The sequence below is a fragment of the Engystomops pustulosus genome, chromosome 4, assembly GCF_040894005.1.
Source record: "Engystomops pustulosus chromosome 4, aEngPut4.maternal, whole genome shotgun sequence".
Classification (NCBI taxonomy): domain Eukaryota; kingdom Metazoa; phylum Chordata; class Amphibia; order Anura; family Leptodactylidae; genus Engystomops; species Engystomops pustulosus.
Genome location: NC_092414.1, coordinates 76144476 through 76160151, shown reverse-complemented (window position 1 = coordinate 76160151; position 15676 = coordinate 76144476). Strand labels below are relative to the sequence as shown.

At 43.9% G+C, this 15676-nt stretch overlaps 1 protein-coding gene across 3 annotated transcripts in view; it reads right to left on the bottom strand.

Annotated features, from left to right (window-relative positions):
• LOC140126663 (tetratricopeptide repeat protein 41-like) overlaps positions 1-15676 on the bottom strand; it is a 71661-nt gene that overhangs the window by 44589 nt on the left and 11396 nt on the right. For 2 of the 3 annotated variants that reach the window (XM_072146371.1, XM_072146370.1), the window contains exons 2-4: positions 2986-3860; positions 602-767; positions 90-295 (exon numbers count right to left, since the gene is read on the bottom strand). In XM_072146371.1, the coding sequence (XP_072002472.1) occupies positions 90-295; positions 602-767; positions 2986-3778 (1165 nt within the window). In that variant the 5' untranslated portion in view covers positions 3779-3860. Of the gene's footprint in view, positions 1-89; positions 296-601; positions 768-2985; positions 3861-6038; positions 6208-15676 lie in introns of all 3 variants that reach the window. The other variant, XM_072146369.1, reaches the window with a different exon arrangement.

Here is a 15676-nt window from a genome sequence, read left to right as displayed (position 1 = left end):
GTTATTTTCATAATTATTTATTACCAATTAAATCAAAATGAAATAAATCTAAATGTAAACTTTGTAAAATGACTTGTCATAATAGTTACCAAAGTAGTCGCACTGAAGCAGAGTGATGCAGTAGCGCATAAAACACATGATGTCTTCCCTTCGTCCACTGCTTCCCACAAAATAAGAGATTACAGAAGCTTTGGGGTTGTGTCTCTTAAAAAGGTGAAGCCACTTTGCAACTGCAGTAGATTTTCCGCAGCCTCTTGCTCCATGTAGTAGCAGAATGCATTTCTCAGTTTGCAGTCTGTAGGTAGGGTTAGAAAGCAGGAGAATGTTTACAGTATTTGTAGAAAATGACCATGTCAAATTAAGGAGAAAGTAAATATTGGTTGATGGGGGAATCTGTCCTTCCCTTCCCCATTTAGGGCACTTGGACGCTTGGTAATGTGCATGTCTATGTTGGGGATCTGGTCTGATAGCGGCCAGCTGAATGTATAAGACCAGTCTTTTACAGATATATAATAAGGTTTCCAATACATGTAAGCATTGAACAATAGAGCAGATGAAATATCAATAAGATGAAGGCCTGGTTTAGTGTTAGATCTCATACCTCGATGCCACATTAAGAATGTCTGAATGTTCATTTTGCTGGTGTCCACAAGCAAATGTATCCAAGACTGTGAAGAGCTTGTCCAGCCCTTGTGAGGCCACAAAATCTTTGCAGAGGCTTTCAGCGTATGCTCGGTGATATGCTTGTGCAAGGTTGTGCTCATGACCTTAAATACACAAATAGCAATGAGCGTTATCTCTCTGGTAGACAAATAAATTCAGGTTACAGCATGGAAAATCTTATCATAATATGCAAACTCTGCTTCTCGATTAAAATAAAAGACCAACAATCCCTATCTTGTGCTGAAGTGCCATTTAATAGACATGAAATTATTATATTTGCTAACCATTATGTCTAAAGCAGTGGTGAATTGTAATCATGACTCCTTGCGTCATTTCTCACTCTGATTCTACTACACTGTGGTCTATGGGAGCCCTAAGTGTGTACTAGAATGCATTGTAAGTAATTTTTTTGTGGGATAAACACACTAATACATCACAGAAAAGTACAGTAGAAAGGAAGTTGAAAATGTTGAGGAATGTGCATATTAAAAACTGCATCTGAAAAAAAAACAACCCTCCTTTTAAGGGTTAATTGCTCACCACCCTCATCACAGCTACGAGTAAGATGTGGCTAATGTATCCCGCATGGAGGCTGTGAGCACCTAAATTATCCAATCCCCATATGGAACATCAGCATCGCACTTACCTCCACCATATTATTAGTATTATCAATAATTGTGTCCGCACATTTCTCTTCTCATTCACCGTGACCACTAATAACAGAACATCACTTTTCTGTCTCTTCCCTGCCCTAAGGGTTAATGTCAGGGGTAATTTGTAAACCTCTTTTAAAAAATAACTCTCATTCAAATGCTTCAGCCATATCATCAAGGTCATTATAGGGAAGCAATGATGTTTAAATATGTGACTAAAGCATATGGGGTGAGACAGAAGCTTAGTATTTCCTCTAGCGTCTGCTCACTTCTCTCCATATCCTTCCCTCTAGAGCAGAAGTTTAACTTCAGAGAGAGAAGCATTATCCTCTGATAATCATTCAATTCATTCATACTATTTACTTATACAAAGTTTGATGAAACATTAGTGATTAAAGGGCATTTATTGTGCACCTCACTACTTTTACATATTATTTGCTTAAAGGGGTATTCCCACGTTATATACTGTAGTACATTGTAGTCTGAGTATAATACACTTCAACTGGAGAAAAAGATGAGTTGAGAAGGCTTCTATTTTCCAGATTTGGACTGTGTATATGGAACCACACGTGACTATATAGATGTACATGAATTCCCAATAGGGACATTTATTTGAGAGTGGAACGACAATGTCCAATTGTAAGGAGATTGGCCTGGACCCAGGCATTAATAATACCTACAACAGTATACAGAGCATGTTTTTATGAGCAATCCCTCTGGTTTGATAACAAGGGGCACAATTTTTGATATAGGACAAGATCTATCCTATCAATTGTGATACCATCAACGCCATGAAAAAACTTTAATGGAGGACAGTCTTGTGATTTTTATGTGATCTGTCTGTGGAAAGTGGATCGGGACTGAGACAAATGTCTGATCACATTTTTGCCCTATAAGGTTTTATCATTTTATATTGTAAAAATATTGGTGTAGAGCACATTTTTAGTGACCCAGATTGGTTACATTTATATTTTAAACTTTCTTATGTGTTTACCTATTTACGAGTATATTATTAACTTTAAAGGGATGTGTTAGTGCATTTATCCATCTCCAGCATCACTATGTGAACTTTGCCTGGAGAGTGTGCAGTGTGTAACAGATTCATGAATCTGGCGCCCCCTGCACTGCTCAGACAGAGTTCACCAGCTTTTTTTGCACACCTTTAACATAGGGCTTGCGACACAATTCTGTCGGACATTGCATGATAAATGTGTTGCATGGTCTGACTGTGCACATGAGTGCAGAATAGTGCAGCCGCGACACATATACACTTCTTAAATACAAGTGCAAAGTCAGACTGAAAACTGGTGCAGGGCATTAAATACATCTGGGTCATTGTGTTTTATATTCACCTCATCTCTGCTCTGTTTAATCTCTCTTTTTCTATGTGTCAGATACTAGTAGAATGTTTAAATGGTAAATGAAAGTGTAGATAAACCCTGTACCCTGATAATCTAAGCACATTGTCAGCACACAGCATCTCATAGCACAGAGGAATCATGAAGTGTCTGCTCAGAGAGTTCCGGCCCACACTCTGGATTCTTACACTGACCTGTCTGGGGAGTGTTAGGACCACAAAACAGCAATAAAACTGACTAAAATTGCAAAATAAGGGGAGGGGGTGATATTTAAGATTAAATAACCCTTTAAGGAATAAGAATGAACTGACCTATATTTACAGGTGTGGTTCTTAGTGGGTACAGTTTCTCAATGACATTCCACCAATCTTTGAGAACCAAGGTCCCGAGTTCTTCCTTTGTCTTGAAAAACCTCACAGGTAAGCCTTTGTCCACAATGCTGACTTTAAGTTCCCATATCTTCAGTTCTTCCACTTCATTTTCACTGGCAAATGATGACAAAATACTCCACCTGTCTTTCTCTTGAGCTTGCTGTAACTTCTCTTCTATGTATTGGTAGTCTCTAAAGTAGAAGTATTGAGACTGGCTATCCTGTGAAAGTAAAGCCTGAGTGACCTCAAGTTCTGTAAAGCTACATGTCTTGTTTCTGCTCTCGAGGACCCAGGGGTAGCCTCCATTGCCTGCTACAAGCAGGTTCTTCTCTGCTTCAGATAGTCCAGCATCATCTGCAGAACCAGAAGATAGTTGGATCTGACTCTCTTGCACACACTCCCCATAAGTATGACCCAGTATACAGATAAAGAAGGGAGATGAACTGCTTATATAATCCAAGGACAACTTTAGCTGCTCATATCTGATATGATGATGTACATGAGACTTGAAGTCCACATGCTTGGATCTGTTCTCTATTTGCCACCTGAGATCTACAGGTTTGAATGATGTTCCCCTTGTAAAGCAGAAGTGGTCAAGCTGAGGGAATATTGTTTCAGCCAAGTAATTTCTCTCTTCCAGAAAATCACTTGGCGTGGTGCATACATATGGACGGATAGATGGTCTGCTGGTGAAACAGTACTGATGATCTTCCTTTATAGGATGCTTTGTCATGGCATATATTGTAGGTGGTTGGGCCGCTGTTAGATGAATTACAACTGGGGCTTTGCAGTTTCATTCACATCATCCCGTATGGCTAATAAAAAGGAAAAAAGTGTTAATATTCACACTACAAGAAATGTGCAGGTGTTCTAAAGGGCAATATAGGCCATCTATTAGGCCCCTTACACAAGAGCGAGTGTGATGCGTCCAAAAGGCATAGTTTTGCTGGGTGACAAGGACGTCTGACAGATACATGAAGAGGTCTATGCATGTTGATGTATCTACCGCGCCAGCGCACAATAACTCCCCCCTAGGTGTGCATGTAGCCATCCTCAATGTTCAAAAACAATGGTTTGAAATGTCACAGACATTGAATTATCTTCCATTGTATGTCTAACTGGACCCATAAGATTAAACTAGAGAAAGGTCTGTTATGAACTAATGTATTTACAATGCCAGCACCTCAAAATGATATTATCATGTCACTGCTAAACATACATCAGGAGCTAAAACATCTACAGGAGATACTTGCTGATTTTGGCAGCAGGGGTCTCTAAGGATATCCTAATAACCACTCTTTATAGGAGATCTACCACTTGATGTCATGCATTATGAACCAAACATACCTTGAGAATGCTGTAGCTACACTGATGCAGAAACATATCTTGTTTAATCCCTAAGCCGAGTGCTTTTGCTGAAAAAACTAATTTAACATTCAGGATCTTGGGAAAGCTGGATTGCCTTCAGCTTGCACATTGGCACAGAGCTTCCTGAACTGTCCAGAAAGAACTAATCAACCTGAGCTGGGGATGGTGCAGTGATTGATTATTTCTGCCTGTCAGGCACAATACAGTGATTACATCATTCTCTTGAGAAGTGCATACTTAAAGGGGTATTCCCATTTCAGCAAATTAATGTTATTGCTTGTATTATAAAAAGTTATACAATTTTCCAATATACTTTCTGTATCAATTACTAACAGTTTCTTAGAACTCTGCTTGTTGTCCTTTTATAGAAAACTTCTGTGTTTCCAGTTCCAGTGGACAGAGATCTGGTCACACAGGTGCACGGCTTGTTATAACACACAGCTCTGATTACTCTCTATTATACTAGCGAGCCGCACACCTGTGTGCCCATGGTCAGATATATGTCTATCGGAAGTAAACATAGAAGCTTTCTATAAAATGACAGCAAGAGCCAAAAAACTATGAGGAATCGAAACAAAGTATATTGTAAAATTGTATTATTTTTCATCATACAAACAATAACTTTGCCGGCCATCATACAAACACGCAGTTGCCGGCCTGCGTTCCGCAGATGCACAGAACTGCGGCTTTGCGGATGAGTGCTGAAGATGTATGTGTAGGAGGATCAAAGAGGCTACTGGGGCGTAGAGTAGCCACACTATGTAGTCTCAACAACTCCGGGAACTCCCCGGCCCAGTAGCCTCTTTGGTAAATTTGCATATTATGACAATTAAAGATTACAAATCATACAGGGGACTAAAGGTTAAGGCCTAAAAAAGGGCTATCCTTACATACATTAGATTCATCTACCACTGGATCTACCTTTATAGGTAGATCCGTGGTGCTAGGTTTCCATTAAGGTACAGTGTTTCTCTGGCAGCTAATTTTAGGTGATACAAGGAGGACTTGTAACCCTTTATCAGCAGGCATTGTTAGTCAGGGTGGTCAAATTCTGGCGATAGGTTCTTTAAGTAGCAGTCAATCATGATCTTTAAGAAAGATAATAAGGCTACACTAACGTGTGCCCACCATACCGTAGTACAGGGGGCACACGTCGGCACATAGGGAAACATGGGGCACTGCTCTCAAACGGCGCTGTGCGCCCATTGCCGTATATGGGGGACGTTTAGACGTCATTTATACATCTGCCGTTTATACGTCCCCCATACAGCGGTGTGAATGCAGCCTTAGGTTGTATCTTAAGACAGCTACTTGTTAAATAAAATCAATCCCTGAGATCATTTGGTTACAAGGTTTCTCTATCCACACTTTTCCTTTATAGCATTTCTCAAATATCCTCAACATTGTATTCTTAATATAACAGATTAGACTATAGCGAAACGCTGTGACCTACATTTCTTATCACATCTATATTCTTTAAATCTTTATCTCTTTTTCTGTTATCTTTGAACTATTTCCTGTTCCTGTGCTGTGGTAAGATTACCAATAAATCACATCTCTCATTACAGAGTGTTAAAAAAGACTGCTTTCAGAGGTTGGCAATGCAGTAACTAGAACTAGCAGACCTGCTGGTACCAGCGTGGCACTTCCTCCCTGGCACTTTACTCTTCATAAGAATGATGGCTTCAGTAACTGCATAAATAATGTATCCCACAGCAGTCAAGTGTGAGGGTAGACTCATCCGCTGCCATTGTACACATGTGGGAACTGGGAATCTGGAAGTCCTGTAGGGGCCTAGACAGTAAAAAGAAAAATGTATACTTCAACCAACTTGTTGCCTCTTGGATCAAGTGACTTCATTGCCATTTTCCAGGGGACTGAAAGGGGTATTCCCACGAAGACTAGTTTCTTAAATGTACTCAGGATAACAAAATAACACATTCTCTAATTCACTGTTATTAACAAAAATACAGCATTTCACAGATATAATTCCAACCAGCCTCTATCAGTCCTGCTGTGCACAATTTCAGTTGCCCCAAGACATGACCCAGTAACTTTTGACTTAAGGTCGGGTGGCCGCCATCTTGGATGTGATCATGCAGATGAGATTTCTGTCTCTGGTGTGTGGCTGTAGCCAAGAACCCTGTACGGAGCTCAGAGACTATCACATCCTGCCAGGCTACAAGGAGATAAGTGATCCAAGGGAAGGGGGAGGCAGAGCTGTCAGCCTCTATGTAAATCTCATGCATCTCTGATCTGTCGCGTCTCTATGTGTCAGTGTGTTAGTACAATGTCATAAGCCAAATGAAAGTGTATATACACCTTGTACCTGTTAAGATTGGTACACAAAAGACAGGGGATAGTGAGCCCTGAGCTTGCCCCAACCTCTGTCCCTTCCTATAGCCCCCCCACGCTAGACCGTGGGGCGACTACTTGAAGACTTCGAGATACGCTGGAATAAGTGTGGGAAGGAAAACACAAACAGACTGACAACATAAAACACAAAAGAATGGTAAACAAGCCGGAATCACAACGAGAGGGTACGTCAATAGCAAAATCAGTAAGCAAAGAGTCAAAGTCAAAACTAGCCGAGGTAACAACAATACAGATAAAGATACTGAGCAATACAACCTAGAGCAGCGAGTGGAGAAAGGGATTTTCAAACACTGGCACTGGTGACTAGTGAAGCTGCAATTTATGCAGCCAGAACTCCACCTCCAGAACCTGATAGGTGCTGGACAGCATCTGGGAATTAACCCCTCATGGTGCAGAAACAACCAGGCACCAAGCAGAGGTTCAAAGTCCCAGCAACTCCTAGACAGCGCGAGATCTTAGCAGCCGCTGCCCAGGACGAGAGGTGGAGTTTGCGCGGATACGCGCCGGGGTTCGGAGAACGCTGCTGGTACCACCAGAAGAACCAGAAGTCCCAGCAATCTCCCTAGCGAACCTGACAGTACCCCCCCCCTGACGGGGGGCCTTCGGACCCCTAGATCTTAAAGATGGCTTCTGAGGGTAGGTCTGATGAAATAACCTGAGTAACCGTGGAGCATGAACATCTCTAGCCGGAACCCAAGACCTATCCTCAGGACCAAAACCTTTCCAATGGACCAGGTACTGCAGGGAGTTACCTACCCATCTGGAATTCACCACCTTTTCCACCTCAAATTCCAGATTCCCCTCCACAATAGATGGAGAAGGAGGGTCAGAAAGAGGCAAAACAGGCTCAACATAGCGCTTCAGAAGACTCTTATGGAAGGTGTTATGGACCCGCCACCCTGCTGGAAGTGTAATCTTGAAGGAAACCGGGTTAACAATATGAGTAACAACAAACGGACCCACAAACCTGGGCGCAAACTTCAAAGAGGGGACCTTCAATTTAAGGTTTTTTGTTGATAACCACACTTTATCCCCCACCACAAACGTATCAGATTTAGTGCGCCTTTTTTCAGTTTGTTGGACCATAGAATTTTGTGCCCTCTGAATATTCTCCCGAACTTGTGACCAGAGTGAGCGCAACTTGGATGTAATAGCTTCCGCTCGAGGAATATTAGAGACAGGCACAGATGAAAAAGAGAAACGTGGATGAAAACCATAATTGCAGAAAAAAGAGAATTATTCTCACCGTTAATTCGGTTTCCATTAGTCCACCATGACGGCCCCAACTGGAGGATGACCCTTGACCTCTGTAGGGACAGGAAGCAGAGAGGTTAAATACCCCACCCCGGCATCCGAACACCAGTGGCTACCAAATAACTACACCGGCCTTGGATGCAACCCATTTATTGTATGTTATCAATTCACACATAACAAATAGGCAATTTAACTTAATCAAAATACAGGGTGGGAAATATATATGGGCCGTCATGGTGGACTAATGGAAACCGAATTAACGGTGAGAATAATTCTCTTTTTCCATAGCGTCCCCCATGACGGCCCCAACTGGAGATGTACCAGATTAAATAATTAGGGGGGGACAACAGCTTGTAAGACCATCCTTCCGAAGGTTTGGTCTCTAGCACTTTGGACATCTAGCCTATAGTGTTTAGCAAAAGTCAGGTGAGTAGACCAGGTAGCTGCTCTACATATGTCCTCTAGTGAGGCCCCACGTTTCTCCGCCCAGGAGGCTGCCACCCCTCTGGTCGAGTGGGCCCTAATAGTCCCTGAGATGTCCAGGTTGTTGGCGTCATAAGCTTCTTTGATGACCGTTCTGATCCATCTGGCGATGGATGCTTTTGAAGCTTTTCTGCCTTTGTTTTTTCCTCTAAATTGTAGGAGAATGTTGTCGTCCTTTCTCCAGGATTTGGTCTCTTCGAGATAATGTAGCAGGTATCTTCTGACATCCAGTGTATGCCACTCCTGCTCTTTGGCATGCTTTGGGTTCTGGCAGAAGGAAGGTAGAACAATCTCTTGATTACGATGAAAAGAAGATACTACTTTAGGTGTGAAGGTTTTATCTAACATTAGCACAATTTTATCCTCACATAGTCTAAGATATGGTTCTTTAATTGATAAGTTCTGGATTTCCCCTACACGCCTAGCTGTTGTTATGGCTATGAGAAAGGAAATTTTCAGCGTCAATTCTCTGAGTTTAACCGTCTCGAGAGGTTCAAACGGCCTTTTTGTGAGGTAGTCTAGCACTAATGAAAGATCCCAATTTGGGATATTTTGCTTAATATGTGGCCTTAGCCTAGCAGTAGCTTTGACAAACCTTTGGATCCATCTGTTTTCTGCTAATGAGGTGTCAAAAAAGGCGCTGAGGGCTGAAATCTGGACCTTTAAGGAACTCGTCTTAAGGCCCTTGTCGAATCCTGCCTGCAGGAAGTCTAGCACCTGTGAAATATTAGGGGATAGTTGGTTAGGAGGAGTCCTGCCACAAAAGGATACAAATTTTCCCCATATCCTTGCGTAGATTTTGTGGGTGACTGGTTTGCGGCTTGCTTTAAGTGTAGAAATTACCTTGTTTGACAGTCCTTTGGCAATCAGCAACTTCCTTTCAGGATCCACGCCGAGAGCTGGAGAGCCTGTGGGTTTGGATGGTAAACTGGACCCTGGAATAACAGATTGTTTACTGGTTCCAGCATGACAGGTTCTTCTAATGCCATCTTCCCTAGCCACGGAAACCAGTTCCTCTTTGGCCACCAGGGAACCACGAGAATAACCTTCGCTTGGTCTTCTCTGATCTTTTGGACCACTCTCGCTATGAGAGGTATAGGAGGAAAAGCGTACATTAGAGGACCGCTCCAAGTCTGACTGAAGGCATCCCTCTGGCAAGACGGAGTATTTGGTTCCAGAGAGAAGAAATGGGGAACCTTTGTATTCTTGCTGGAGGCAAAGAGATCTGTCACTGGTTGTCCCCATTTTTGTGTGAGATGTAGAAAGATGTCTTCGTTCAAGCACCACTCGTTGTGGTCTATAGTCTGACGACTTAGATAGTCTGCTATTAAGTTCTTTTCCCCCTTTAGATGGGTGGCCGAGAGAGAGCAGATGTTGGCTTCTGCCCAAGCAAATATTCTGTCTGAGAGACTGAGGAGATCTGGATTCCTGGTACCCCCTTGATGACGGAGATACGCCACTGTGGTGGTGTTGTCTGAGTAAATTCTTATATGTCTGTCCTTCAGGCTCTGAGCGCTGGCTCTCAAGGTCTCCAGGACAGCTCTTAATTCTCGAAAGTTCGAGGAACGGGATCTGACTGACGATGGCCATAGCCCCTGAATGGGTCGCCCTGCTATGTCTGCTCCCCAACCTGACTGACTTGCGTCCGTCTGGATGTTTATCACTGGCCAGGGATGCCATGACACTCCTCTTCCCAGGTTTGAAGTATTTGTCCACCACTCCAGGGATTGCTTGACTGCACTCGATATCCGAACTTTCTGATTCAAGTGTTGGGGATTTTTGTCCCAGGAGGTCAAAACCCAGTTTTGAAGGGCTCTGGTGTGACTTTGACTCCCCTGTACGCTTTGAATGGAGGATGTCATAAGTCCTAGTATCCTCATGGCCTCCCTTATTGTACAATGATTTCTTTTTTGAAACGTCATAATCTGTTGTTTCAGTCTTGCTACTTTTTCTGGTGGCAAAAAGGACATCTGCTGGATCGAATCCAACAAAGTTCCTAGAAACACGACTTTCGTATTTGGGACTAGTCTGGATTTCTCCCAATTTATCATCCATCCTAACTGTTGTAGGATTGTCCTTGTAACATCTCGGTGGTGTATTAGCTCCTTTTCTGAACTGGCCACCACTAGCAGATCGTCCAGGTAGGGGATGACTAGTATCCCTTTCTGCCTCAGGTAAGCTATTACCTCGACCATGATCTTTGTGAATGTCCTTGGGGCTGAAGAAATCCCAAAGGGCAGTGCCTTGTACTGGTAGTGGACTTCTTCCCCCCAAGGCGATCGAACTGCAAATCTGAGGAACTTCTGAGATTTTGGATGTATCGGCACATGGTAATATGCATCTCTCAGGTCTATTGTACACATAAACGCTCCTTGTTGTATCAGAACGACTGCCGAGCTCACGGTCTCCATCTTGAATTTTCGATAGAGTATATAGCTGTTTAATTTTTTCAGATTGCAAATCATTCTGAAGGCACCGTTCGGTTTTTTTATTAAGAAGAGGGGAGAGTAGTGTCCCTCTCTTAACTGTTTTTGAGCTACAGGGATGATGACGTCCAGTCGAATTAGTTTTTGTATCTCCAACCATAATGAGTTTGAGAGATTTTCCGAGGGCTGCTCGGTCAGAACAAATTTTCTGGGAGGAAGAGAGGTTAATTCCAAATGGTAACCTTCCCGAAGAATACTTAGTATCCAGGGGTTTGATGTTATCTGAGTCCATTGAGAGTGGAATTTTAATAGTCTTCCCCCCACCCTGGCGTCATTGCTTTCTATAAGCCGTGGTAGAGTTGCTGGCACTGAGTAGGAAGCCTCTTCCTTTCCCTCCTTTAGGGTAGCTCCATCTTCCTTGCTTGCCTTTCCCTCTAAAGGGCTGTTTCCTGTCCTTAGAGTCCCGAAAGGGCTGTTTCCTGGGGTTACTTCTGGACTCCGGGAACCCCTTCTTTCTGTCCGCCGCCTTCTCCAAAAGCGTGTCGAGTTCTGAACCAAAAAGATATTCCCCCTCGAATGGAATTCCACATAACTTTGATTTTGACCTGAAATCACCGGACCATTGGCGAAGCCAGAGTGATCTCCTAACTGAATTTGACAGTGCCCCTTCCTTGGCACTTATTCTTACTCCTTCCGCTGAGGCATCTGCAATGAAGGCTGTAGCTGCTTTTAAGGTGGAGAATGTGCCCAATAACATTTCTCTTGGAGTGCCGTCTCTAACGTGACCTTCCAATTCTGTAATCCAATGGAACAGAGTGCGCGCCATAGATGTCGTAGTAATATTAGATTTTAGATTCAACATGGCACACTCCCATGTCTTTTTTAGAAGGCTGTCCGCCTTCCTATCCAGAGGATCTCTTAGCTGAATTGCATCCTCGAATGGAAGATCCGTCTTTTTAGTCATTTTGGTGACTTGAATATCAACTTTGGGGGTAGAGTTCCAAATTTTTGCTTCTGTCTCATCAAAGGAGAGACGGTTCTTAAACTCTCTAGAAATGGAGATTCTACTTTCCGGTTCTCTCCATTCTTCAAGAATCAGCTCCTTAAGAGTGTTATTTATAGGAAACACTCGCCTCTTCTTAACTTTAAGGAGTCCAAACAACTCATCTTGAATGGATTTAGTTTCCTCTATCTCCTCAATCTTGAGGGTATCCCTCATAGCCTTTAGAAGCGGTTCCAGATCTTCTGAAGCTAGTAGATATCTAGATTCCATTTTACATGCTGAATTGGATGGTCCTGGCTCCGTGTCCATAGATTCCTTGGTCCCTTCCGAGTCCGATGCGGAGTCTGACATGGATTCTATAACTCGTTGCCTTTTATGCGGAGGCTCTTGAGGTATAAGGGCTGTCATAGATGAAGCTATAGATGTTTTAACTTCATCCCTGATAAAACTACGCATCTCATCCACGAAAGAAGACCTCTCTTCCCTGAGTAGGTTATCCACGCAAGTTTTACAGACTGGTTTTTTGTAGTCTGCAGGGAGCTTTTCTGAGCACATATTGCACTTCCTTGAAGCGACTCTCTTGGCGCTCGACTGATCCTTAGCTCTCCCTTTATCCTTCTCCTTTTCCCTGGGTTCCTACCAAGGAGAGGGAGAAGTAATTAGTCCTAACCGGACCCTATGTGAAAATACAGGGATATGTGGGTGACCCACCACCCTATCCCTAATTAACCCTACTTACAGGGTTCAAGGATAAGAGATCCAGACTCGAAGCCTCCATGCCATGCGTCTCCATATTCCCAATTGTGGGACCACTGGTATGAATAAGCCTAAACATTTTAACAGAAGGTGAGATAACTTCTGCTTTTAACCAAGTGGAATACAAAATGAAGAAGTACCTGAGGTATCTTCAATGAGGGATATACTGCACAGGTCCCTAAGAAAAATACACACATGTATATAGACCTGGATTTTGACTAGACACATATGAGGCAACCATACAGCATGTAACCGACCTTAATGGCTGGAAATGCCTAGAATAGCGTCCGATCTCAGCGATGCTTGAGTAGGGCTATACGAGCAACTGTTAGACCTCAGATCAACATGACTATCTCGCTTTTGAATTTTACCGCTCCACGCTCCTGCTTCCGGGTCGCGCCATCGTGACGTCACATCCGGTCCCGTCATTTCCGGCGGAAGTCGTCACCAGAGTCGGACGGCGGCCGGTCCACGTGACTTCCGCGATGGACACGCTCCGGGTGTCCTTAGCTGCGCAGAGCTGCGGGCAGAGCCGGAGAAAATGGCGTCTCTGCTTGTGGCAGAGGAAAGGACCGAAGTCCGATCGAGGCCGAGACCGCCTTAGGGTAAGGGACGATTCCCTGCGCCACTTTGGTCCCCCCTCACCGTCCCAACTACTGGGGATGAGGAGAGACTTCTCTCTACTACCTGCCCTGTGTAGGGACAGGAAGCCACTGGTGTTCGGATGCCGGGGTGGGGTATTTAACCTCTCTGCTTCCTGTCCCTACAGAGGTCAAGGGTCATCCTCCAGTTGGGGCCGTCATGGGGGACGCTATGGAAAACGGAGATACCTGTGTGGACGAACTACAGTGGTTATTAATAGCAAATTCTGCCAACGGAAGGAATTTCACCCACTGGTCCTGACTGTCCGAGACAAAGAGTCGCAGATATTGAATCATCTCCTGATTCATTCTCTCAGACTGACCATTAGACTCAGGGTGAAACGCCGACGAGAACGACAAATTAACTTCCAGTCTAGAACAAAATGCTCGCCAAAATTTGGAAACAAATTGTACGCCCCTATCTGACACAATATCATCTGGTATACCATGGAGGCGTACAATATTCTGTATAAACAATTCAGCCAATTCTTCAGCTGAAGGCAACTTTTTTAATGGAACAAAGTGTCCCATTTTAGAGAAACGGTCCACTACCACCCAAACCACTGAACAGCCTTGAGATGCTGGCAGATCAGTGACGAAGTCCATAGACACGTTAGACCATGGCCTGGTGGGAACTGGAAGCGGAAGAAGAGGCCCCTCAGGACGTCTCCTGGGAGTCTTTCCTCGCGCACAGACCTGACAGGCTTGGACAAATGCGTGCACATCCTTAGTCATGTGAGGCCACCAGTAACTTCTTTTTAAGAGATCCAAGGTACTCCGCATTCCCGGATGACCAGCCAATACCGAGCAATGCGTCTCCTCCAACACTCTCAAACGACAAGAAGGAGGAACAAATAATTTGCCTTCCGGAAGGTCTTTAGGTGCAGATCTTTGTCCTGCTAAAATTTGAGAGGAGAGGTGGGAGGAGACAGCTGCCAGCACAACCCCTGGAGACAAAATATTACTGTCAGCAGCCTCTGGAAGCTCAGGAGTCCCGAAGCTACGGGACAAGGCATCAGCCTTCACATTTTTTGACCCAGGTCGGTAGGTGACCACAAAATTAAAGCGAGAGAAAAACAAGGCCCACCTAGCCTGACGTGAGTTCAAGCGCTTAGCAGTATCCAAATATACTAAGTTCTTATGATCCGTGAGCACAGTTATCGGATGAAGAGCTCCCTCCAAAAAGTGTCGCCAGACTTCAAATGCCCACTTAATGGCAAGGAGCTCTCGATTACCAATATCATAATTCCTCTCACAAGAAGAAAATTTTCTAGAGAAATATGCACAGGGCCTAAGTCTGGTGAGAGTGGAAGACCCCTGAGACAACACTGCACCTACTCCTACCTCAGAGGCATCAACCTCCACAACAAACGGTAGAGAGAGGTCAGGTTGAACCAAAACCGGGGCTGACGAGAATGCCGCTTTTAGAGTTTCAAACGCTGAGTAAGCGGCAGGGGACCAATTGTTCGGATCAGCACCCTTACGGGTCAGATCCGTGAGGGGTTTGGCGATCACGGAAAAGCTCTTTATAAAGTTCCGATAATAGTTAGCGAAACCTAAAAAACGTTGTAGGGCCTTAAGATTGGTAGGCCGAACCCAGTCCGTGAGCGCCTGAACCTTACTCGGATCCATCTGTACATCAGAGGGAGTCACAACATAACCTAAGAAGGAAACCTTCTGGACGCAAAAAACACACTTTTCCAGCTTAGCGAAGAGGTGGTTTTTGCGCAACCTGGTAAGTACTTGGCGGAGATGTTGCTGGTGAGAAACCATATCAGGAGAGAAAATCAAAATATCGTCTAGATATACCACCATAAACACACCGATGTAATCATGAAAGATGGAGTTCATAAACCCTTGAAAAACCGCTGGGGCATTACTCAAACCAAAGGGCATAACCAGGTATTCAAAGTGCCCCAAAGGTGTATTAAATGCGGTTTTCCACTCATCCCCTTCTCGGATCCGAATCAGGTTATAAGCCCCTCTGAGATCTAATTTAGAGAAAACTTGGGCCCCAGAAACCTGATTTAAGAGATCCGGGATCAAGGGGAGAGGACCTGAGTTTTTTACCGTTATCTTATTTAATTCTCGATAATCAATACACGGCCGTAGACCACCATCTTTTTTCTCAACAAAAAAGAACCCGGCCCCAGTGGGCGACTCAGAGGGAGGGATATGTCCGATTGCCAAACTCTCATCAATATAACTCTTCAGTGACTCCCGTTCTGGTACTGACAGGTTATATATACGACCCTTTGGCAATCTAGCATCAGGAAGAAGGTCAATTTTACAATCAAACTCCCTGTGAGGAGGAAGGACTTGGG